We start from the raw sequence: 27,103 nt of genomic DNA on the forward strand, positions 1-27,103 counted from the left end.
TTTCTTCTTTTCTATTGAATTTATTAACAAGGGCACTTAGCAGTGGATTAGGAATTTGAGAATGTTACTTATCTAACTATCACTTATATCTCTGTCTCACTATTCACACCTATTTCTATTATTTATGGCTTAGGGCGAGGATACTGAAGAATCTATAAGCCTTGCCAAACCGAAAACTAAAACAACCGCCCCTGAAGAGGCTTCTCTCACACAAAAGAAACCTGCACAGAAAAAACTTACGGTACTTCAATTTTAACATTTTATAATTATCTCAGTAAATATTAATTTATCTTATATATCTCAAATAATAAATATAATTAATTGTTGAGTTACTAAGTGTATTTAACTCTTATAGGAAGGTTCAGAAGCCGCAGAACTTAAAGTCAAAAAACCTGCTGTGGTCAAGAAAGGACCTAAAGATGAGGTAGAAAGTCTTTATCTTTGTATTATTATACTCGTATCATTTATAGCGAAGTCACGAACTGAGATAATTAAAAAATCTAACTTGGAAAATTAATTCTTCAAATAACCACACCGTTTTATGAGTAGACGTATATAGTATAAGTGCACAAATCACGCTAACCATTTGAATTCACACCGCACTAGACTAAAACGCTTTTACCATGTAGTATTTCCGTATAGTCTAACTTATATTACCTCTTTAGGACCCTCTGACAATCAAAGGGGGTAAATTTGAATTGCCACAGCTAAAGAAAACGGTAAGGAAGGCACCGGAAAAACCCAAAAAAGCAACTGCAACTCATGAATACGAGAACAATGTCAAAGGGGTAAACATTTTAAAAGTACCTACTGGAAAATGTATACGTGACGTCCCCTACCTTCTTGTGATCGTTGAATTCTCGTGTCTCTATATTTATTCTCTTTTTATCCTTGTATCTTGGTACTCTTCACATGTTCAAATAAGTTTATAATCTGCTATATATAAAAACGTTAAGGCTTAGCTAAAACTTCGTTGTGGTGTCCAGGATTTCTCGTATTTGTTTATTGTTCTTATTTCTTTTTCCTACATTTATGTATTCTCTTTGTATATTTTTTATGTGTCACCTATATGTTTTTTTGTAAACACACAATTTCTTTGCATTCCTACACTGTACTCTTCACTCTGTACTATAAACAAGTAATCATAATGTTTCGCTGTTATATACGAAAATTTGGGTATTGAATCAGTCAAAGCTTAGCTGACTCTTCGTTGAAACTTGTGGCGTCCTTAATTTGGGTAATTATTTTCTTATCGCACGCTTTTCTATGTTCTATGTTATATGTTCTATGTTCTATGTTATATATTATATGTTCTATATTACAATGATACTTTTTTTCAGGTTTGGTTAGTACTAATCTAGCTAATAATTGTTTGAGAAACTATTGTTATTATATGTTACATAATATGTAAAACTATTTGCAATATTTTTTTCGAATTTTGCTTCTCTACTTTTGTTTATAATTTGAGTACATTTACTTTTGTTAGTAAAATAAGCAAAATTTTCAATAGTCTATAGACCAAATAATTTTGCAGTATACACTGGACTTCGTAGACGATTATGAGAGACCAGTTTTGGAGAAATATGAAAAGATATCGCCTACTCCTATTGTTAGAGATAAAAAAGAGAAAGAAGTAACTAAGGTGAGTAAAAACTATTTTTTTTTTTTATTGCTATAATTTTCCAATTTTTCATCTTTACAATATGTTGTCAAAGTAAAATTATAATTCACGTGTTCTTTTTTATTTTGTTAGGTTGATAGCAGGAGGACATCCGTTCAAAGTAGCGAGGTGAGTACTATATGGTAAAAGTAAAATATTAAGCCTTCCATTGGAATTGGTCTATGCTATAATCGATATATATTGTAAGATCTTTCTATAAAGTAACGTCTATGCCTATGTGTTTTGTTGTGTTATTGCAATTGTTATCTAGCAGGATAAGTATATAGACATATAGACATGTAATAGATATATAGTTACGAATATTCAAGAAAAATATAAGTACAACTAAAGCTATTCGGAAATGGCCTGACGCCTATAATTGTAGAGAGCACATGCGCGCGGGAAATAGCAAACAAATTATTAATTAGTAATTGTTATTACAAAATTAGAAACACTCTAAACACACTAGAATGTGCTCAGTGCTGCTAAATGAGGTAAATAATCTACGTAGTTCGTCGAAAAAACGATAAATTCTTGACCATTTCTCTGACTAAATGGTTGTTCGCTGTTAGACAAAATTTAGTAAAATTTTCTAGATAAATAAAAATGCGTTTACTTAACGAAATATTTGAAGTACGTTTTTTATGTAGTAAATTAAAATTTTCGGATGAAATGAAAAATATGCAGTTAAAGAGTATTTATATTTTTACGGTTTTAATTTTTTGTGATTGCTGAATTTCTTGCCGGTTTCTTCTCGGAAGAATCTGCCTTCCGAAACGGTGGTAGACTCACTCCATACAGACATACTTGACTTTTCAAAAGTGCTCATATTAGGCCCACTAGAAATAAATACATTTTAAATTCTGATTATTTGTGATAAAATTTTCTCAAAGTGTTGAATTGAATGAAAAATAAAAATTATGTTGAACTCGACGAATACTAGAATACATCAAAATATTCAAAAATAGAAACACACAAAATATTGAAAACAAAATCCATGATCGTAAAAATTTAAGTTAAATCAGTGATCTATTGAAGTTATTTAATGAATATGTATTTTAATAAAACAGGAGCAAATGGTTGCACAACAGCAACAATTTCTCGCCGTCAAGGTACATACAATACCCCTTGTGTGATTCATAATATTTGTTCCTTTTGTACATAACTTAGGGTTATTTAAAATACTACGTTCAGTATTACATAAATTCATTTTATTATACATTATAACATGTTATATTATTTCACCTATCGTTGTAAATATGTAAGACAAGAAATTATGAATTATGATTAATTATAATATCATTTCGTTTAAAAAATAAAAATTAATAGATATTCATCTTTTTATGGTGTCCCTTAAATACAATAATATTTTTCATACCACTTTTTTTGCTATCTGCACCGTGTATTTTATTTTTATTTTAATTGTTTGAGAAACTATTATATTAATATTTATACTTATCTCATAGGTAGCTATGAAGTGAGGCAAATAATATGTTTGTTTATTTAATTCCCTTAACGACGGGGAGCTGGGTGTTATAATTTGTATCTATTTTTTAAACCCTTGGTTGACGTAACTCCCTTTATAAATATTAATTACAGTTATTATTCCCACGTCAATTGGAAACAGACATTTTTTTTTTAAATTTCGTCCGATTGATTGCTATGAATTGTATGTTTTATATTATTGAAAACACTATTTTCTTTTTCCTTTCAGACTGAAAGCAGACGAGAATCAATTCAAAGTGATGTAAGTTCTAGAGCTAGTTAAATTTTAAAGACTTTACAGGTCCAACTGTTGAGTTGGTTAACGTAGCAGAAGCCTCAAAAAGCGATTAGTGAAGTTTGAATGACCTTGAAAATCTGATCTGGATTTATCTGCGCTGTTGTCACTTTCATGTTCGGTTCTAAAGAAATTTATTTTCTCTTCTGAAACTATTAATTTTTCTGGAGCTCTTGCTTCTTCTAAGATTCTTGCGGCGTAGTAGACAGCCTGCATTCACTCAACGGACATGTTATCGGAATTGCATTAACGATATGGTGAATTTTACGATTCAGAATATTTTTCTTTGCTATATTTATCGTGCAAGTGAACGTTACATATATGTGAGGTATATCTGCGTTCTCACAAAACACTGCAATATCTTTTTGCTTTTAGTATTAAAATCGACATGGAATTATTCTTCTGCATATGAGATGTACAATTAACTACAACTTCGTTGCCAAAGAAAAAAGAAATGCCGAAGTCTCCTTAAATTCAAAAACCTTACCTTGAAAAAGGTTATGATAACGACTAAGACACTGGGAGGTACCTTTGCATCGTTAGAGTTCTTTATTGACTCGAACGAAGCAAATATACCTTCCGAGGTCTTTAGTCGTTTTCAGTTATCTTAGTTATACACTCAAATTTTAGTTACAAATATACTATAGAGCAACCTGAAAGATTTTTTTAAATGTAACTTTATAACAGAAATATGGATTTAATTTTTCGTAATTAGTGGGAATTATAAAGTTTAAAATAACCCGATCAACACGATATTTAAATCCTTGAGAAATCATATATTATAGAGAAAAAGAGTGTAAATTTAACTTTCAGTAAGTGAGTATTATTAGCAAAAACTTGTCCGTTAAAGAATCGAGGGCTACGCCTGAGTGTTTTTATTTAGTCAAATTATTCATTATAAACAAGAACATTATAAATATTTAATCAACTAAATATAGAATACGTTTATGATGAAAGCTTGAAGGGGATGATGTATTATGAAATTTAATTTTGCATAATATCTTCAAGGTAAATTAACGTAACCGTATGCTAATTACATTGTCTCAGTCTATTTTAAAAGAGTGACCAGTTTAGTTTGTTGCCAGTTTTTCTCGGTGTAAGAGCAATTAATGTGTACTTTGTGGCAGTGTTGACGCGTCAAATGTTTGTGAAATACTTCGCACAGTAGTTGCGGTTTTTTTTTTTTTTAAATAATACTTCTTAACTTTGTTTAAATAAAACAGAATTTAAGATAATTTTGGAATGAGTGCCAAGCGGATTTAAACTATCACAGATTTCAAAGCCAGAGTAGTTATTGACAGTGTGGCTAAAGCAAAAAGTTTTTTTCAAATTTCTTTAGTTTCAACAACGTTACTTTTCGAAAATAATGTGAATGTTCACCTCAAACGAATTGAATACGTGGAGTGGGAGGACCTAATCTATAAAAGGAGGCGTTATTGGCAGGCGTGTCACTTTGCGATTGTCCGTCGTAGAGTCTAAACTCGAACGATGTCATCCCTTCGGTTTCGGAGTGATCGAACTGAAAGTAGTGCACGACGTGAAAGTACATATGTCGAGTGTTTGGTTAGTGCTAGATGTGATGACGTTAGTGATGAGTAGTGTATAGTGCTATCCGCTTTTGCATGACTACACAGCGAAGAGAGTGATTCCAGTCTCCAAACTTCAACATGCTTCACATTAGAAATTTTTATTTCTCACGGAAAATTGCTAAGTAATTTTACCCCTCGTAAGCAATCTAATATCTCATAAATAGTTATTTTCCATCATCGAACTTTTATGTGTATATTTCGTAGTACTTTTACTAATTATTCTAACTTACTACTGCAACGTAACAACTATATATAAAGGGGCTTAATATTTAACCACTTATCTTAAATTTGTAAACGTGATTAATTATAGAACTCAAAGGCAAACTAAATTAATAAAGAATTCTTTCATGTCTTAGTATTAAACTGCAAACGGCTGTCCTTAGATAGACATTTGCGGTGTTTTGTGAGATCTATCATAGATTTAGTTTCAACTGAATCCAGCTTTCTTCCATTAACCTTTTTCTTTTAGGTCTCGGAAGTCAAGACAGAGAGCCGTAGAAGCTCTATCATCGAAAACAAAGCACTTAAGGTAATTTATTTACAATTTACTAACCTTAATAAATGCATAAATAAATCGTATAAAACGTCAAACCATATACATCCGTCACATCACCCGCGTTAAAAAAACTTCATATGTTGCATTTAGTTTACTTTATCGTAATTATTGTATGTATGTTTATATTGATAACACAGTACGCGTGCTCCCTTGGAAGGATACCGATGGAAACTAAATGGAATGGCAAAGCTTCATTCCGCTATATCATCAAACGTCTTGTATCTTATGTCTTCTTGAGTATATATACTTGCAAGATGTTTAACTTTTTGAACCGGGTGATTAGGAACATTAGTCTGCTCCCAATAATACGGTGTTAATGAATACTTATAACTTTTATAAGTTAAAAACTTTAAAGTAGAATTATTTTGGTCTGCTTAAAATTACCAAGCAACAATTGGGCTAACGAATAAGAAGTCATTTAAGATAATTAGGCACGTATCCAAATTCGGTTTCTTTAACGACCTGGTTGCTGAAAACAATATAATATCGTCATATTAACTCGTAATAAATACTGCTTTGGAATTCAACTTTTAAAGCATACAACATTAATTGAAACAGTGGATGTGAAAATAGTACTTAATGTCGTGGTTGTATATAATTTTGAAATTTAAATCTAAATCAAATTAAAACAAACTAAACGATTTAAAATCTGTAAGTGTATTGTGAAGAGATGCATTACATTATTCTAAAACAACTTGTTTACCTACCCTCTACAAATTGTTGTATTTGAATAATTTGATGTTGTTGTATATGCTTATGCATGACATGATATTTAACAGATTACAAAAGAGACTTCAGAGAGCAGAAAGTCATCGGTGGCGTCAATAAGTGAGCAAGAACAGGTTGGAATTAAAAAGACTGGGCTCAAGGTAAGAAAATCTGGCATTCAAATAAAGATTACTAATCACTTTAATCGTATCAAGTTAAAGGCACTGGTATCCAAGGTACACTTCTGTGGTTAAAGGTATTAAATTATTTCAAAATTGACTTTGGATGTTATAAAACTCTCGTTGTCAGTAATAATGCAAAATGCAAATCGCTATCCCCAAATGCAAATCCTGTTTTTGTAACTTTTGTAGTAGACTGTGTGTGGGTTTTAAATTGAGTAGTTAATTTGTTGCTTATAAACAGTGCTGCTTTGGCCAACAATGAAAGCTTTACGCAAATTCCTATGCTTATTATAAGAACTTCTGTTTAGAATTTGATAATGTATGAGTAAATGACATCCATTCACTTATTTGATGGAAAATTAAGAAGTTAAATTGAAAATACGTTATCACATTCTATAGATTTTTTTATTTGAGTTAAACCCCATTTGCTTATCCATAAATAAATTGATTTTAGACCAAGGTATTGATCAAGGATGAACCAGTCAATGAATTAGCAGCTATTAAACATAGGCTTAAGGTGAGTCCGCTTTTACGCTACCGTGCATGTAAACAAAATATTTCTAAAAACTGAAATAAGGTAAAAGGAAACTATACATCTATTGTTTTGCATTTGTACATATTTCCGTTATGTGTATCGTCAAATATAATGTTTTGTATTGTGAAGTATTGTCTAAATGTGATGTCTATAGTAATGTTACACTAAAATTACAAATTTCAAAACATAAAAATGGAAAGCAAACATAACTTTACTCTTTATAAATAGGACGAAGTTAAAGACCGAGAAGATCATTTAAGCTCAGAATACGATGATACAAATAAAGAAAACACACACCCATGGCGACCTACGAATACAAACACACAGGTATACATAATTCACATATAACACGTTCACAATCATTTTAACTTATTACACTGACATGATTTATACATATACAAAATATTTTACACAAATCAGGATGCCCCTGAAAAGACACAACCGAAACGAAGTCTTAGCGTAGACCAGCCAAAGCAAAAACAAGAAAAGTCTAGACGTCGTCATAGTATAAATGAGGTTGGTATTTAAATATCCATAAGAAATTTAATTATTAATTTCTATCCCAGCTGTAAATTTTTAATTGATGATATATTGGAATTAGGATACGGAAGAATCTGATTCAGAAATTACGGAAAAGACGAAAATAAAACGGAAAGTCTCAATTGACCGCCCTACAGAACCCACTCATTCTTGGAGTAAAACTGAAGAAGTAGAAAAAGTTAGTAAGAGTATTTTTAACACTCTATTTGTAATACTAGTCTAATATTGTGTTTTTTGTCTCAAATAATAAATTTAAAAACATACTGTTTCGTTGTTTAGGATACGAAAGATAAAGTAAAACCTATTGGAGTAGGTAAACCTACATTTGACAAAAAATTAGAGGATGAGAAAGTTACTAGGTCTAATGATACAAAACTAGAACCTTTGAACCAAATTCTCGGGAAGGTAAGATCCATTATTTTGTTTAGTAGGAAAGATAAAGTGGATGTTAAATTTTGTTTTTGATACAAGATGCTAGAAGAATAGTTTAATTTCAAATAGTTTTCTCCCCGTTCAACTCAACATATATTTTTCCCTTATTTTCTGACTTCTATATGCAAATTTATTCTGATTTAGACGGTAAAAGTTGACGAAAATGAGTTAGATGAGCCAGATAAAGTTAAGGAAAGTAGTAAATCGTTCAGAGAACAAAAACCCGAGGGTCCTCGGCACAATGGAACTGTGCCTAAAAAGGTAATTTAACGTTACTTATCGGAGCAATTAATAGAACTGAAAAAGGTTATGTTTTTTGTTTTGTATTTTACACATAGATGTTTTCATATAACCTGTCTCGTAGGATATTGAGAACCCAAAGGATAAATTGGTTGCTCCAATAGAGAAAGCGGTACCAGATGATATAACTCTAAAAAATAAATATCCTTGGCACCGTCAAGCTAATCTTAAAGAGGTGATAATTTAATACAAATTTGAATTATTATAATTTATTTTACTTTGTGCTAAGCGCGAGCTCACACATTTAAATTTAAAATTCGTAATTTTGTAGGATGTTGAGGTACCTAACAAAAAATTGGTTGAACCAAAAGTGCTAATTGTTCCGGATGATGCAACGCAAAAAGATACCTCAGTAAACACAAAACATGACACACTTTACCCGTGGAGACAAAAAGAGGTATAAATTCAAATTTTTACAGAACTCATATTTAATGTAATACTCTTAAAACCTTAATAATTAAATTGATAATTTATTAGGTACCTACATTTGTAACAACAGAGCCAGATTCGAATGAAAAAGAAGTGCCTTTTTCATGGCATGTCATTCCTGAAATACCACAGGTATACAAAATAATTTTATCACATTTACCTTTAAATATAATTAAATCAAAAACTAACTGAGAATTTTTATTAGGCTGAACAAACACCAGAGTTAGAGGATAAATATAAACCTATGTTACGTGAAACACAAGAAACAGTTGTGCCTTGGAGAAGGTCTAGGTCTCCACAGGTACAGGATTCATATTACACACAGCACAAATACATTTATATGCACAAACTTTTTACACTTATGCACATTAACCTAAAAAAATGAGGGCAGCACAATTTCATAGACCATAAACTATAAGTAGCACCTGCACAAAACAATCCCCAATAACTGTAATGCATTCAACAAGCTTTTTTAAAACCTTCGCGTTTATATCGGTTTTTGAAAATTTCGCTGGTACTGTTAGTTTTTTATGGATAAAAAGTATCCTTTATTTGGCTCTAGAATACGACCATTTCTATGTGAAATTGCTTTTATTTAAATTTAGTGGAAATGAAAACCTGATGTTTATCTGGGGTAAATGGATCGTATGTCCATCTCCGAAATACATTATACGAGCTATATAAAATGTTCAAAATATCACCAAGATCGGTTCAGTGGATGATCTGGTAATAAACTAACTAACAAAAAAACATACTTTCGCATTTATAATATTTTATATTACGGATTTTGAATTATTGAAAATCACAATTCAAATGTAATGCAATACAGTCTTGGTTGCACACAAATTACATCACAATTTCGTAAGGTCGCCAATAATGAAATTTACTCTATAGGCTGAAAGTGAGGGCAAAGACGAGGAAAAACCTGCTTCCTTAGGGAGCCCACAGTCCACTTTAAGCAGCCCAGACGAGGTATAGAAATTGGCAATACATCAATAACGACGCTACGATTTGGCACATTGCACAAATTTTTCACACATATTTTTAATTCAACACCTGCACAATGCACCAGCACCTGGTAGTTAAGCATATTCTGAATCTTCTTATTAGTTTATATTTGCACAAGGTAATGTAACACCACAGAACGCGTTTCACTTGAAAGGTTTAAGATGATATATTGTATATATAATTTGTACATATTCACTTTAAGATTTTTGTAATTGTACATAGTTTGCATGCTTTTAGTGATAATTGAATCGTACATAGATGAAACAATATTACTACGTGATGTCTGTGGTTAAACAACGCAATGTTAATTGTAATCTCTACTTTCTTTATTTTATGTAGACTTATTTTCCCTGCTTTAGCTTCTGCTTATTAATATTTCGTATATTTTAAGTGTAACTTTTCTGTATCTTCTAGTTGAGACCTGGTAAGTGATAAGTAATTTTACTGTACTTAATACATTTATTTTAGATACAGTTTCGTATGTTTTTTAGCAGCTGAAATACGATCCAGAGACCATCAGAAAATATAAAATTTACCAGAGAGGAAGACACATATAATCGTACTAATTATTAAGATCTAAAAATTATCACGGTTGTGTCAAAGGTTATTCCAATTTACAGAAAGTGCAAGTGGAAGAAAAAAAAGTAGAGACCGAAACGAAAAAGGCTAAACTTACAGCTCCTAAGATAAAGAAAGCCGAAGAACTACCTGAAATTCCTGACTATGACAGACCTGATCTTGAAAAGTATGAAAAAATCTCACCTACTCCAACCACTAGGGAAAAGCCAGAAAAGGACAAGGTATTTAATTATTTTATACCCTTGTAACGTATCAAAGCTACAAAATTTAATAATTCCTTTTTGAGCAAATAACAATTTTTCAACACTAAATTTTAAGTAAAACCAATTTTTAGCCGGTTGAAAAACCGAAGGTGCCCGAAATCAAGGCGCCAGAAGAAACGCCACCTACTCCGAAAATTGAGGTCATACGAGATAAATCTCCGAAACCGGAAGCACTTAGAAAACCATCACTGTCACCAGCACCACCTGCCAGGAGGGGATCCCTCATTCCACCACCTGAAGAAATGGGAAGGCGACCATCCCTCATTATAAGTGACGAGGTATGTTTACTTATCAACTATGGAAAAAGACCTATAAATAATGCAATATTTTATATAGCATATAATATTTTGAAATATTATATTTTTTATGATATCATCAATTTCTGAAGGTATGATAGCAAAATTAAGATTTACCTGGTTATTGTCTTAGAATTTACTTAGATTATTAAAATAAGAACATGAACTTAATTATGATTTGATTCAATTTGAATCACGCACCAGATTAAGATACCCTAAATGGTTAAAGATTGAAATACTCGTATTATGATTTAAAATGTACAACAGTGGTAATTTAAATGCGTGCGTGGTTCTAAGTAGAATTTTGAACCCTGTAGACCCTATTCTGTCAAGCCGAACCCGTAACAATAAAACACCCTTAGTACCTTTATATACGTAACATCCTTGGGAATAAGCTAATAATCACCACCACGGTGAAGCTTTCGTGGACCTAGCTTTAATAATGATACAGGTTTGTTGACCTAATTAGATAACATCTAGCTTAGAATCCCGTTTTCCTGGCTTTTAGAACTTAGTATTTACACTGTAGGTTTTTATCAGAAACACGAATATAAATAGTTATCAATGCAGATATTAAGACGGTAAAACACATAATCCACAGGAAAATAGAAAACTAAGACCCGGTGAGGTGATCGAAGAGAAGAAGGTAATAGCAAAAATGCTACGAATTACATTGAATGCTATTCGTTATGATGTTGCCGTGGCAAAATTTTAACTGTACTTCTCTGAAGGGAATTATGTTAATGCATTTATATCTGGTGCTTTTTGAGGCACTACATCTACGGGAAGTCATCTGGATATTTACATAAGCTTAGACTGGTTTAAAATTAGCAAAAAGACAATAATATTAAACATGTACGTTATATATGTAACTATCCAGCTCTTGTCTCAAAGACATTTTCTCGTACTGAGCACCAAGCTATTGCACACTTTTGTGACACAGCACACAAATAAACAGCACAGCTTGTTACGCACGTATGCACTAAATAATGTTACAGTTGTTGGTCAATCATATTATTATACGGGTCTTACAATTAATAATGTAAGCACATGATGGACGTAAGAAAAGTTTTCTTATGTATCATGAGCTTAAAATAAAGACTAACAAACAAACATTAACAATAATATGATGCAACACATAACGAAAATAACTTCTGCACCACTGACAAGGTCAAGAAACGGCACGGAATATTTAGAGATAGGGTTATCATTTAGGGTGTAGGTTATTAGGTTCGGCAGAACAGATAGGCAAAATGTACCATTATGGGGTTATTATCAGTATTTTTTAACAACAGGTCAAGAAATTACGTCCTGGAGAAGTTTTAGACGAGAAAAAGGTGAGATGTTTGGGTCTGGTCCGTTTTAGGTGGTCGCTGCTCGCTTTTGCAAAGCATTTTGTTCAGTTTTACTTTTAATATTTTTTTGAATTTCTCGCACACGACTTTACGGACGATGTTTCTATGTTTATACACATACTCGTTAAATGACTTCTTTTCTTTAAAATGCAATTACTGATTTCACTATCTTCTCAACAATACATCTTTACTGTTCAAAACTCTACATTTTATGCACTTACAGTCCACTATTTTCCAGACCAGAAATTCAACAGCATAACTATTTACATTTTAGTGATATAAAATATCTAGAAAATAAATTTTAATATCTATTAAGTAGTAAAATACTAATATATATCCTCTATGCCCTTTTAATTCCCAATATAATGTCCATCAAAAAAAATTAATAAAATCTGCTTTTACTAGCAAGGACATTTTCTTAAATATTTTTACATACTGGTTTTAGTTAAATTTTTTAATTGTTATGATTACAGAACTGGTCATTTGCATGATTTCATAAAAAAATATACATTGCTTCATAGTAAACTTCTGGTTAGCTTCATTAACTGTCGACTTACTTTGCTTCAACAGCTATTTTTTCTTTCATTTAAGCATTTCTATTGGAATTAAGTCCTTACTCACGCTAGCGCTGTGTAATATATTTTCGCCGCTTATATTATAGCACGATTACAACATTGATACACTTTGTACATAAAGCACATACACGCACACACACAATTAAACGCTTAAATCAACATTTCGAATTTTTTTCTCTAAACACTAATTATTTTTATATTTATAGGAAATTTAAAAATGCACAAGGTTAACAGAGAATGTTTGTACTAAAACAATTATTTTTTTCCAAAAAAGAAACGCGCCGGAAGGCCTGGTCAACTCGAGAACGAGGTACACTTGTGTGGAGATATATGTTTAGATATCTATGTTATAAAAAAAAATTTAGAACGTGGCTAACATAGATTTTTTACAGTGATTAATTTGTATCTGTTTTCGAAAGCGATTAAAGAAAATGTGTTAATAAAAGAAACTGATTATAAAACGATATAGGCTGACGTTATATAATTCGTTTCAATGATGATGTAAAAAGAAGGAAAAGCAATGAAATTTTTTAAAGAAATTTTATAAGAAACCAAAAAGTAGCAAATAGAGCAACTAACACTTTATATTAACTTTTTTACATCTTTACCATATTAACAACGTTCCACAAACAAAGATGGAACTATGACCTGCACAATAATGTAACCTAATCTGCATGCCTTATTAAATAACGTTCCTAAATATGCAACAAATTTGTCTTAATAGAACCTTTTGAGGGTAATTTTTGTTTGGAAAGCAAACAGATCTGCCGAAACAACTTCTATGGAGACGATAATGTTATTAATTATGTTCCTATTATAACATTCTGTAAAGATTATACTAAAAAGAGCCCTGCTCAGTAAACAAATACTATTAACATCAAACTAAAAATAGAAGATAAAAATAAATCCCTAACGTTCATAAAGGTGTCACAAAACAAATATGTATCCAAGTTGCATTCTCAAACAACGTCGTGTCTAATTATGTCCTAACCAATTTATAAATCAATCGTTTTAGATATAGAAGCGGAAGCAAAACAAAGGTGTATAAATATAAGCTAATTAATTTAGCGTAGAGCCAATGTTATTTCTACAATATAATAAATATTATATCGTTATGAAAATTATTGAATTTAAAACATTTCAGCTTGATTAGCATGCAAGATGAACATAAAAGTATTCTGATATTAAAATTATTATAATAACTTACTTATAAGCATTTCCGATGATCTAATGGACAGGCATTCTTCTGAATCTGGAGCATCTAAAGAAAATAAAGATTTATTACCAAACGGTGTTCCACTAGGATTACGATCAGAAACGCGTGCAGTAAATCTAACCAAGACAGAATATATCAACAATACGCCAGCTCTTTGGCGAATACTAATGATTGATAGTAACTCTTATAATAAAGGCCAAGGTGAGTCCATCTTTATTAGGACGCTTTAATAATTGTAAGTTGCCAAAAGTAGTGACTTATTGCTCCTATAGTATTCTCGTTCAAGATATTTTAAGCGAAGCTGTTTTGCTAAATAGATACCTGACTATCGGGATATCGTTATTATAAAGACCGTTAAATTTTCAGCCCCCGTAAATGAAACGTGATAAAATGTTAACCATACTTAAGCTTCTCTATTAAGCTATGAGTAGATCTATAGATTAAGCACATAAGCAAAAAGATAATATCCTTAATAACGTGTTGTGATTTATTTAGGCAACATTCGATTTAGACTATAAATATATATATAATATATATATCAACAATACGTTTATTAAATATCTATATATATATATATGTATATATATTTAATAAACATTTCACGAAAAAAAAATCATAATTAAAACTATTTCTGCTTGGAATTTAAGACACTTTTTAAGTAAGATAACAGTTGATACTAAATATGTCAAAATTGTTATGTGGTGAATCATTAAGTAAAATGAAAATGAAATGTATTCGAACTAAAAAATACTAGAGCACATTTCAAATCGCCACATAATTAGACAATGTTATTATTAAAAACAAGGTCAACCTGCAAATAGACAAGAATACACGTAAATGTGATTGACAGATAGATATAGAGCAGGTACTTACCTTACTCAAAGCGCGTGGGCTGTCCGCCCTAGTCGTGGGATGTAATGATATCTCGGGAAATCTTGGCATGGATACAGTTCTGAAAGGTATTGGCTATGAAGCTCCAACATCAATACCTTTGACAGGTGTTACTACATTCACAGCATATCCTGAAAACAGTGTGACCAATCTTATATCTTTAAACGAGCAATTCTTGTACCTATATATCTAATTGGAATCTCGGAATCGGCTCACACAATTTTCATGAAATTTAGTATACAGGGGGTTTCGGGGGCGATAAATCGTTCTAGCTAAGTTTCATTTTTATTTTATCAATATGTTATATTAAGATTTAAAGACGCCCTGATTTTGAAAAGATGGCATGTTAATTTGCAAATCTTAGTCTTCGCGTAATGTAGGTTAAGAGACAGCCACATTTTCAAACACTCATGAAACTTTTTTTTATACAAAATTTACAAAACTGCAATCCGTAAGATTCAATTAATAAGAAATTTGTTTTATAGGCGCATGTCTTTAAAAAATAAACTCCGTTTAAAAATAAAAACACAAGCAGTACTAACACTGTATGAGTCGGAATTAAGCAATCTACTGCTTAAATTATTGCATATGTTACGATAGTTACCGACTGAAGACAACTTCACACGTTTGTTAACAGCATCGTCCAAGTACACACGGATGCTCACCTTAATCTGATAATTAATTGGATTGGTCTGCTGATTTGTGCTGTGCACAAATAGAAACCCGCTCTCCCCGTCCCCGCCTATTCCACAGCAAAGCGTTCGTGTCGCCACCCCTTTCAGTCTTTTGAGATTCGCGCCCATTTTAAGATGGAAGAACACATATCGAACTGCCCGTAGCCGATACCTATCCAACATCAAAAATTTTAAACAATTAAAAACTTAGAAACGACAACTTTGAACAGAACAGAAACAAACCAAAATTTTCCATTTTCAAACCCCGATTTTTTCTCCAAACTGATAATATGTGTGATTTAAATGAAAAAAACGGCAATGAAATTATTCTCAATTTAAATTATTGTGATACCCGTGAGCTATGATTAAATAACTGAAACGATGATGCAACTGTGATCAAACTGGGATTTGGTTTTGACCATAAGTACTCTTAGTGTACTAACTAAATTGTATTGTGGCACCTTAAACTCACTATGGCAGCGGTTGCAAAAAAACCACCTGCTAATAAAGCAAAGTTGCCCGTCCCAAAAGCTGATCCGGTAAGTACGCATGCTTAAACATTCAAATTTTATTTCTAGGTAAAATTTAAGTCATCGACATACGTTTGTTAATGTTACTTTAATATGTACCAAACTGTTTTGCGTGGTGGAGAAATGGATTTTAAAAAACTTTATCTATTTAATTAAGATTAAATAAGAAAACTTTGTTCCCTTTTCCGAACTTTGTTCCGTTTTCTTTTTTTCATAATTAAAGATTATTTGAGAGAGATTACAGGAAGTTCTGCATTTAATAAATATGTACGTTAGCCTAATTTGTCAGTTTTTTAAACTGGAAACCTAGTCATTCACTTTCTATCTTTTTATGTGAATATTAATAATACCTGTTGAAATAAAGCTGCAAAAATAATAGAAAATTTTAATATGCTAGGAATAAAACCCTAGCAATTGTTTTGTACCTAAGCACTTACATGGATCAAAAAGATTTTGCTTAGTTGTTAAGCCTTTAAGCTTTTGTTACGACTTTAACCTCAGGATCTACCCCAATCCAAAATTTTACGGAGAGCCTCAAGAAATCATAATATAAATGACACTATCAATGACGTCATTGGTAAATATAAAATTGCCACTATAATTCACAGTTATAATTATTATCCAAGTGCTACTTCAACACTTGCGCTACATTTATCAGGAAGTCCAGGGCTTCATTGTCAGGTCATTTGGCGAACGCACATGATGCACCGCATCTGTCATAACACAACTAATGTATCTTGTATTTAGTTACGGCATAATTTTTCAATCTCAGTTTATTTGCGGCCAAATTGTTTCAAACGTATCTCGATGACTGAATACGCTATAGCGCTGACGCGTACGTTCCTTACCATCAAAATATGGACCTCTTTTGTAATGTGCCTCAAAATCTACATAGCTATGTAATCCCATAATAGTTTAAAACAAATTTTAGGTATGTATTTAAATTCAAACATAAGCAATGTTTGAGTTCAATTGTCCAAACAATCACACTAGGCTATTACCTTTATTTAGTAGTACCTTTATTAAAATGATTTAGATTTTTGCGATGTTATCTTTGCAAGATTGTGATTGACGATCCGCTTGACTCCGTTAACATATTTTTGGATAAGAGTTAAGAGAACGTCTTAATATGTTCTTCAAAACTTTTGTCACATTCAAAAAGAGAACCTTATAATTTTAAAACTGTCTTTTGATGTTAATATTATGTTGAAAACGTTATTTCCCTAATCTATGTTATCTATTCAAAGCGCTCTGCTTTGAAAGATTTAGTTTACTTAAATGTTTATTTTTGTAAAATAAGTTGATGTGTGTTTCAATGTGATTAACAATTATATGATAAGAAATGATTTCGTTTATTAATATCACATTGATAATATAGCGAAGAAAATCAGGTGATGTAAGAAGGCCATCTATTCAAGACTTGGAAGACTTGATCAACAAACCATCTGTTCCTCTAAAGCCTCATGGAAATGAGGGGCCACCACAAATTATTGACGCTCCAGAAAGCAACTCAGCTATTGAAGGTCTGGTCTATTCATCAATTATTTTAATTTTAAAGTTTTATTACTTCTAACATATACATTGTTTTTTCAACAAAAAGTTGTGTGGAAGAAATATGGACTTAAAGTTTGGCGTTAAATTAAAAGTTTTTTTTTGTTTTCCAAAGACCAAACTGGATATCTTACCGTACAAGTCGAAGGTAACCCAGCACCTACATTCAAATTCTACAAAGGAGTATCAGAGATTCTAGAGGGAGGCCGTTTCAAGTTCGTAACGGACGGTGAAACAGGTCTTATCACACTTTGCATGAGAAAAGTGAAACCAATCGATGAAGGAACATACAGGGTTGTTGTTAGCAATATTCATGGAGAGGACACGGCTGAAATGTCACTTTATGTATCGGGTGAGTTTTTTTTATGTAAATTACATTATTTATTTCTTTCTCGTGCCTTCCCTCATATGCATTTTTTCCTATAAGAGAGGGCACAGATTCAGCATTAAAAAGGGATGATGACGATATTGACTTTATTTATGTGGTTTATTAATATTTAACTGATGTATTAACTAAATAAATGGTAGTCAATGGACTCCGACTTGCGCAATTAATATTCCGTTACTTAAACTGAACATAAAAATGTTTTTTTTTATTACTTTTTGACCATTTAGAAGCACCAATTCGGTTTATTTCGAAACGATTAGAGTTAGAGAAGTAGTATTATCTTTATGTTATATATTATATAAACATCTGTCTATTATAATTATTTCAGATTTTTTGTTTGCATTGACCTAGTAATCTTACATTCCTTCTTCGCCACTAATTTCGCCCATTTTGCAGTAAAAATTTATATGGTCTTTGATTTGCAAAACTAGCTGTATCTACTCAAAATCAAGTCATGATATGAAGTTGTGATAAACGGGCAAAGGCACATTATAATACTAGCGCCATTTTTATATAACCCAAGAAATAAGGACTGGACAAACTTTCTAAGTTATAGTATATTATTTGCAATTCTATTAACGAATGTCAGCAACCTTATCGTAGTAGAATTTCTGGTATCCAATGAGATTATGACATTTTCCCGTGATAACTATGCCCGTCTCCAGAAATCAAGATCCAGGCAACTCGTAAAGCAAATGAAAGCCCAAATACTAATGAAGTTCCATGGGTACAACTTGAAAAATGACGGACTTTTGTTCAAAATTCATTTCTCTGTTGTAGAATTTAAAAAACTCTTTTTAGTCCTTTCTCAACCTTTCTTTCGATCGCGATAGGTATTATAAACTCTTACCTGTTGCCGATCTATTAAATTAAGAGATCTAGGTAATTACTACCAATCTTTAGTCAAAATCAATATATATATGTTAATACAGATGCCAGTGGTATGGACTTCAGAGCTATGCTTAAAAAGAGAAAATACAAACAATGGGGTGAAAAGAAAGAGGACCCGGATTGGGGTGACTTGAAGGAAGTTGAAAAACCAATCCCTCCTCTAAAGAAGGTGGAAAAGGTAAAGCAATTATGTTATTTGTGGTTTTTCTTATTGATGAAAACAGACCGTATTATTACCCTGTTTAACGAATTAAGGTGGTGATATGAAGCCTAATAAAATAATGATAAACATTTTTTAATAAACTTAAATTAAATGTCGTTTATCCTTAAATTATGTTAAAATTATAATATGGTAGCTCAATAACTATTATGAAGAAAAACATAATTTAACGATTAACACTTTCTTCTAAGGATAAATAATTCTTAGTTAATCAAGACAGCTCCATCGGATGTAAAATCTTGTATTAAAACTATTTTACCTAGCGATCAAAATTTTCGTTCGCTGATTTTACTACCCAATTTAAGTGATTCATTTAAAACTATATTCAGCTACATAGATACTGTAGTATCATTTGTAAGTAATACATCCATTTAACTTTGATTATTAAACATTGATGGTTTTACATTGATTATTAAACTGAACAGACACAGATAAATAATAGACAGAATAACAGAAAACTTGTAATAATTTACAAGTATATAAAGTACATCGTCCATAAAAAAATAATCAAACTGTAGAACATCGTTTGCATCATTATATTTGCTTCTTAGGGATTAGAGACTGGATATTTCGAGGAGGATGGGCAACTTGTGGTCGTATCAGAAGGTGTCGAAATGTATAGATTCCCAACGGACAGGCGCCGACACTCATCAAATTGGTCGTGGTTCAAGGTCCTCAGTACACCAGAAACACATCACTATTCATTCCATCTTACCTTTCTTTTCCACTTTATTTTCAATTACTTCACAACAATATTTCTAATAATTATTTTCTCTGAAACTTTCTAAAAAGTTTAGATTATTTACTACTCATTTTTTTAAATGTTGTATACCAAAGGAGTCGGAAAAGTACGTTGTCAAAAGCATATTGTCAATACTAATGACATATCGGTACATAAACGAACCGGTTTATGGTCCCAAAAACATTAATAATATTTCCCAAGAATCTTAGCAAAAACCCTCAACACCATGGCTGGGTGGTTTACGGGAAAGTTTCTCGATTTATTTCACATTAGAACACTATATACCGTAAGTTGTAAACCTCAGTACTTAGTATATAACCTAATGTGTTCCATATCAAATCATATATAATTGTGAATGGCGATTCTCAAAACTTTCACTTATACTCTTAACATTGCTTAGAATTAATGTAGCTCTCACCATTAAACTATAAGTATAGTTTAGGAGGCATATGTAAATCATCTGCTGTCGATTCTAGGGTATATATCAAATAAGGAGACGTATGTCTCTTCCTGAAATAATACCAGATTGGCCCGATCTGGTGGAGGCTGTCAAAATAAAGGTTCGATAAGAAGGAGAAATAAAAGTAAAAATAAATATAATAGATTTTCTTTCCTATTGGAATATTAAAAGACAAATATTCATCCAAAAAATGAGCTAAAATTCATAACGTGTGATGAAAGTTAACCGAATCCAAAAGGATTGAAATTCTATTTTAAAAAGGAATGACATAAACTGATAAAACAGAAAACTTAAATTATCCTCAAAAATTATCATTATCAATTTCAATAAGTTTATATTTTGGTCAACCTATATTTTGATTGATGTAAGTTTAATTATGGCGAACTACATCTTGTTATATTGATACTGGTAATTGAGAGCGATTTAAAAACAATGCATAAATAATGGATTTTTAAATAACAAGCACAAGGTTTTTGTATCACCACTTCACTTCTTTCTTTTCTAACTTCATTTACAGGGAATGTAAGTGGAATGAATTTGATGAACTTTTCTATGGATTGTTGTCAAATAAATTTGATTTCAGGTTTCTGTTACGACGATTGAGGAGCTTTGATCACGTCATTTATTTTTCATGTAAACCATTATACATTTCAGTTGATGCATTCGGTGTACGCAGGTTTTAGAATGTTAATAATTATTAATTTCGGAGTTTAAGTTTAAACTATATAATATTATGTGTTTAATAATTTAACGGTGGACTAATTGATAAATCACAGTCACATATATATATGTCAAGGTGTAGGGAAATAGGTCGACACTGAGCAGCATTCAAAACACTTTAAATTACTTTTTAAAAATAGTCGTTAAGATCACTAAGGATTTGTGGATATTTTGTAGAGATCCAAAAATAGAAGACCGTCTCTAGCAGAACTGATTCCGGATTGGCCGGTGCTGCACTCGTTCAAAAGAAACGAGGTTTGACACCGCGTTTGTCCGTCAGTAGATGACACAATGCATCTTGAATTGTATCACTATACGCAATTTTGTCGCACAAGAATATGTTTCACGTCTACACTTGAGCATAAATCTGTCCAGCAAGATTAGAAATTATCGTCTTGCACTGATATCTAATATTAAATTGTACGAATGAATTATGCGCTACACACTACACACTGAATGAGTTACAGTTATAGGTTCGGAATGCACTGGCCATTTAAACATAGCATTAAATATTATCAGTACACACTTGTGATTATTACTTATAAATGAGATTGAAATGCATCATTATTTTAAGTGGATAAAAGGCTTTGAATATTTTTGTAATGAATTCGTAACATTTCATATATATTTTTCAACATTCCAATGCTTGTGTGATGTCAAAATAAGAGATGAATTCTCTTATAATAAATCTGAATATCATGGTTCAACAGGACGGACCATGTTAGTTATCAGTGCAAGCTCCATACTACTTCTGTCTCTAGCGACGTTTTGTCACAATGAACAGTGTATAAAAGCACATCTATTGTTTCGTCTGTCTTCTTCTCTCTCCCTCTTAGGCTCTTCTGCACTCTGCGATATCTCTCAAACTCTTAAAGCATTTGCACCGGGTATTGCACAGTGGTTTCCGTGTTGAAGAATATTTTAAAATTTTGTTGAAAAATAATGAATTGTAAGATTGAACAGCTTATCTCTCATCTAATAATATTAAAAAATAATTCATTATTTTTAAACAGTTGTCTATCAATACTGTGCATAAATATATCTTCAGATTCGCCCACTTCGCCCACTTCCTGCACCTTCTTCAATGTCAAGAAAACTCCGATTTCTGTACAAAAGCATGGTTTTATAAATGATGGGTGACGATGAAAGAATGGCTGATGAATCTAACGCCTCGGTTCTCTCATAAATTTCAAGTGTTCCATTCACTTTCATGCATTTTTATTTCTGTGCCACTTCTCGTATTGAGTGATCGTTCAAAGTGTTCAAATGTGAAGTCAAGGTGACAGTTGGTCCGCACAAAGCTTTTGGTCTGAAGAGCACTTTTTGTTATTGCACCGAATTATTTTTACATTTTACAGGTATATTGATTATTTCACTTATATGTTTCAGAAACAAGAGTCGTTCTTGAAACCTTTAGTAGATCAATTCGCAAAGGAAGGAAAGGATAAGAAAGTGACGTTTGAAGCCATTTTCACAAAACCTAATGCTAAACCGAAATGGTTTTTCCGTAAGGATGTAAGTTAACAATAAAAACATTTAGTTACTGTTACATCTAGTTCTAAAAGTATTGTGATTATATCATACTATTTTTTGTTGTAGGAATTATTCCCAGGTTCTAAGTATAAAATGACTAACGAGCAAGATTCCTATAAATTAATCATATTCAACCCCAAAGTTGAAGATACAGGTAAAATTAGTATTGAAATTGGTGGTATTAACTCCACCGCCTTCTTACAAGTGGAAGAGCCTGATCCCACATACACCTTTACGAAAAATCTAAAGAAGACCCTTACTGGATATACGAAACATGAAGTCGTTTTAGAGTGCGTTGTTTCAAACAGCCTAGCTATTGTTTCTTGGTGGAAAGGGGAATCAAAACTTGAAGATGGGGAAGAGTTCCAGATCTCAAAGGATTTATCTGGCGTTTGTAAATTAGCAATTAAGAAAGCTAAAATGGAAGATGCAGGAAAATATTCCTGTAAGATTGAAAAACAAGCTGATAAAACTGATTGTGATGTTAAAATTGTAGGCAAGTATATTTCAATATCTTGCAATTTTAGTTGGCAATCAAAGAAATACAGATAACTGTTACAGCGCTACTTACCGTGTCCATTTGTGAAACTAAACCAACATTAAACTAATTTTATATTTAATAAGATATTATTGAAATGCTGTCTACTGTTCGCAGAATACCCATACAAATTCACCAAGGTACTGAAATCACAGCAGGCAATTGAAAAAGATACTATAACTCTACTTTGTGAACTGGATGACGCAGCTGGTGATGTTAAATGGTACAAGGATGATCAGCCTATAAAACCAGACAAGCGAATTGTGATAGCAAAAGAAGGACGCAAACGAAAGGTGGTCATTAAAGATGCGAAAGTTACAGATGCTGGCAACTTCAAGTGTGTCAGTAATGCTGATGAGACTACTTGCGAATTGACTGTTAAATGTTAGTATTTTATTATCTTCATCTTAAACTGTCAATTCGGTAACTTTCAGGGTTTAAAGCAAGCAGCTCAGTAACGGCTTTTCTTCCGAGTTGCTGTTTGAATACCATTATGGGCACCGACGGTTGATTGGTACAGTGGTCAGCGGCCCAGCTTTTTTTTTTGTGGGTTTTATTCCCATAGCCTCTGTTCGGGGTGCCTCTGTTTACCCACAGTTCCTGGGTGTTTATCTATATATTATGAATATTTATGTATATTATTCATAAAATTACCCATAACACAAGCTACGGCTACTTTGGGGCTAGATGGGGATGTGTGTGTATAGTTGTTTATTTATTTAATATATATGACCAAAATCATACTATTTCCGGGATAAAATAATATTTATGTTACTCGCTGAGAACTAAGCTTTTTTAAGGTGAAAGAAGTTTTAAATTAAATAAATAAACTACGATATAAAAGTATAATAAACTTTTTAATCTATCCATTCCATTGTATCAATCGATTTATTATCAATATGAATGCACTCATTCATTATGTAATTTGTAAACTGTGATCTATGCAACGAAACAATTTTGGAGATGATTTTTAAGATTTCTAGCTCTGAAAAGAAAATTAATAAAAATATTTTGCAGATTCTAATCGCTTCAACAAGAAGTTGAAGGATACAGAAGGAGTTGAACGGGACAAGGTTGTACTCGAAATCGAATTACAGGATCAGACTGCGGAAGCGGTGTGGTCTTTCAACGGGGAACCTATTGTACCTAATGATAGGTAAGACTATAAAAAATGCTTTTTTTGTATGTGTAGTTGTCCTAAATTTTAAAAGCAATGCCAACAATATTATAAGTTATATAAACTTAGTTAAAGTGTGCTCTAAAATCAAATAGGTTTCGTCGGGATAATACCCATAGTTTCATGTAAACAATTTTATAACTTTTATTTTATTTTAAGTTCTATGTAAATAATATTTCTATATCTAACTTAGGGTTGAAATCAAGAATCTGGGTGGTGGAAAACACCAACTGATCTTTAATAAATTAGAAATGGACGATGAAGGTGAAATTCTCTGTCAATCTGGCGAACTTACTTCCTCTTGTAAGCTGACAGTTAAGAAGGGCGAGTCTAAGCCTCAGATTGAATGTCCCGATGAGTTTAACGGTCCAGCTGGACATCAATTCGTCATCGAAGTGCCTTATAAAAGTAAGTTGTTGGAACTATTTTTGACGTAACATCTTAAAGGTTCAGATATTATCTTTAAAATGGAAAAATATATAGACAAAAAAATGTAAACCATATACGATAATATATTTATTGACACATATCGTAATTACAGTTTATGGCACGCGTCAAACACCAATAGAAGCCAAGTTGCTCAAGGACGGTAAACCACTGCCTAACAAAGAAATCGAGGCAGTAGTAGAACAAGAGAAAGTTCTATTCAAGGTCAAAAAACCAACAAGAGAAGCTTCTGGTAAATACCAGATTAAGCTTTCGAATGCTCAGGGAGAAGATTCTAAAGATGTCAACATCATCATGCAAAGTGTTCCTTCAGTACCTCAGGATGTTGAGGTTACAGAAGTGTTCCAGACGTCTTGCGTAGTTGCATGGAAAGCTCCCCAAGATGATGGAGGTTCACCAATCATTAAATATATTATTGAGAGACAGGTAAATATTTGAATTATTTACGACAAAAAAAATTAAGTATCTTTTTTATAACCGTTATTTCCATTATTTATAAAGGATCTGTCACTCAAAGCTGCATGGGATAGCGTAGCAGACGTAGCATACGGTGAACCTACAAAATACAAGGTTGAAGATCTTATTCCAAAGAAGACTTACAAATTCAGGATCCGGGCTGTTAACAAAATTGGTTCTAGTGAGCCTGGTCTCTTTGCCAAGCCAGTATTGGCTAAAGATCCATGGGGTAAGTTTTTTTTATGAGGAATTTATAGAAAAGTCTGCGATGAACAAAGTTTCCCAACATGTTATTCTTTTCAGATGAACCATCGAAACCAAAGGGTGTGGAACTTACAGACTGGGACAAAGATCATGCAGATATTAAATGGCAAAAACCAGATAACGATGGTGGTGCACCAATCACTGGATACGTTATTGAATATAAGGTAGATTCTTGAAGGTTGATTATTCCTAGCCATATTTCGAGAAATTTTAAATGACACTTGATGATACTGTCCCTTCGCTATTAGATAAAGAGCTTGATGAAAAAAGGTTGTGTTGCTGACAGTTCTCATCGGTTAGAAGGTTTTCATCTGAAGGCCTAGCAGTCATCAAATGCTCTGAATCGATGGGGCGCAATTTTTTTTCAAAAAAGAAAAATGAAAGCTAAATTGAACATTGTCTTTTTATCTTTGCGTGCCAATAATATAACTATGCTATTTTCTCAGGAAAAATTCGGCAAGGACTGGGTAAAGGGCGTAGAAGTACCTGGAGATGCTTTATCAGCTACCCAGACTGGACTAAAAGAAGGCGGCACTTACGAATTTAGAGTTCGCGCGATTAACAAGGCTGGTCCCGGTGAACCCAGTGATGCAACTAAACCTGTCATTGCTAAGTGCAGATTTGGTAAGAACACAAAACAAAAATTAAAACATACTGAATTAATTGTTGATTTTATTAGATTCAGTAAGAGCTTAATTTTATAATAGCCTTCTGGCATATCTCGTCTTGATTGACTATTTTGTTTTGTCACACAAGAAAATACTCCCTTTATATACCAGTACGTTTATGAGTTATTGATATGTTTTAGTTAAACCTTATATCGTTGGTGAGGGCTTGCAAAGTATGATCATCAAAAAGGGTCAAGTAATCAGCTTCGATATAAAATATGGTGGTGAACCTGAGCCGGAAGTAAAGTGGATACTAGGAGAAGAGGTAACTAAATTTATATTTACATAAATACACAAATATTATCATAATTCTACCGATGTCACTCAGAAATACGTCAATAATCTTTTAATAAGGTTAAAGATGTTTCATAAGTTGAAGAAATCAAAAAATTTTAACTCCAAGAGAATACGGTCTGCATATAATTAATACCCTTTTGTTTTTGTCCTCTAAAAAGAAACGTGGAAAGGCGTACACGGAGAAGGTCAGGATGGGTGAAAATAAATGTTGTCATAATGTTCTAAAAACTGTTACTTAAACATTCTTCTCTGTTCAACACTTCTATTATGTGGCTAACACTATTACACTGTATACAATGTTATAACGGTACCTTAATATCATGATATACAGATTAGTTAGCATTTCGCTTCACATTTTTTTTATTGACTTCTGGGTTGATGTACGTGGATATTGTGTTTGAAATCAATCATCTCAGCTGTTCGATATTTACTGCTGGGTTTTTTCTCTTGTATTGATTTTTTCACCGTATGGTGAACTGTATCGTATCTTTGATTCCTTTGATATCATCTGTCCATCTAGTAGGGGATTTATTAGCATTGCGATTTCTAACAGCTTATGACCCTATGTATCCCACACATTGCCATATCAACTTTATAACCTGTAACTGAGTATATCGGTTGTTCTAGTTCTTATATGGATTCTGGTTCTTATA

General features: G+C 32.1%; 1 protein-coding gene across 20 annotated transcripts in view; it reads left to right on the plus strand.

Annotated features, from left to right (window-relative positions):
* Positions 1–27,103, plus strand: part of LOC120634462 (twitchin) — a 160,556-nt gene that overhangs the window by 57,530 nt on the left and 75,923 nt on the right. For 4 of the 20 annotated variants that reach the window (XM_039905046.1, XM_039905045.1, XM_039905056.1 and 1 more), the window contains 28 exons: positions 134–241; positions 356–424; positions 666–788; positions 1,535–1,642; positions 1,754–1,789; positions 2,731–2,772; positions 3,375–3,407; positions 5,499–5,558; positions 6,365–6,454; positions 6,930–6,992; positions 10,340–10,519; positions 10,633–10,839; positions 12,153–12,194; positions 13,062–13,097; positions 17,477–17,621; positions 17,765–18,001; positions 18,970–19,106; positions 22,460–22,585; positions 22,670–23,099; positions 23,259–23,525; positions 24,159–24,297; positions 24,512–24,726; positions 24,860–25,191; positions 25,267–25,450; positions 25,525–25,649; positions 25,932–26,109; positions 26,294–26,418; positions 26,609–26,635. In XM_039905046.1, the coding sequence (XP_039760980.1) occupies positions 134–241; positions 356–424; positions 666–788; positions 1,535–1,642; positions 1,754–1,789; positions 2,731–2,772; positions 3,375–3,407; positions 5,499–5,558; positions 6,365–6,454; positions 6,930–6,992; positions 10,340–10,519; positions 10,633–10,839; positions 12,153–12,194; positions 13,062–13,097; positions 17,477–17,621; positions 17,765–18,001; positions 18,970–19,106; positions 22,460–22,585; positions 22,670–23,099; positions 23,259–23,525; positions 24,159–24,297; positions 24,512–24,726; positions 24,860–25,191; positions 25,267–25,450; positions 25,525–25,649; positions 25,932–26,109; positions 26,294–26,418; positions 26,609–26,635 (3,864 nt within the window). Of the gene's footprint in view, positions 1–133; positions 242–355; positions 425–665; positions 789–1,534; positions 1,643–1,753; positions 1,790–2,730; positions 2,773–3,374; positions 3,408–4,896; positions 5,004–5,498; positions 5,559–6,364; positions 6,455–6,929; positions 6,993–7,238; positions 7,338–7,430; positions 7,527–7,611; positions 7,729–7,829; positions 7,956–8,126; positions 8,244–8,553; positions 8,680–8,759; positions 8,844–8,916; positions 9,013–9,605; positions 9,684–10,339; positions 10,520–10,632; positions 10,840–11,458; positions 11,504–12,152; positions 12,195–13,061; positions 13,098–15,880; positions 16,108–17,476; positions 17,622–17,764; positions 18,002–18,969; positions 19,107–19,699; positions 19,820–21,247; positions 21,326–22,459; positions 22,586–22,669; positions 23,100–23,258; positions 23,526–24,158; positions 24,298–24,511; positions 24,727–24,859; positions 25,192–25,266; positions 25,451–25,524; positions 25,650–25,931; positions 26,110–26,293; positions 26,419–26,608; positions 26,636–27,103 lie in introns of those variants that run through there. The other 16 variants (XM_039905061.1, XM_039905063.1, XM_039905066.1 and 13 more) reach the window with 15 other exon arrangements.

Source organism: Pararge aegeria, chromosome 24 (genome assembly GCF_905163445.1).
Source record: "Pararge aegeria chromosome 24, ilParAegt1.1, whole genome shotgun sequence".
In the NCBI taxonomy this organism is placed as follows: Eukaryota; Metazoa; Arthropoda; class Insecta; order Lepidoptera; family Nymphalidae; genus Pararge; species Pararge aegeria.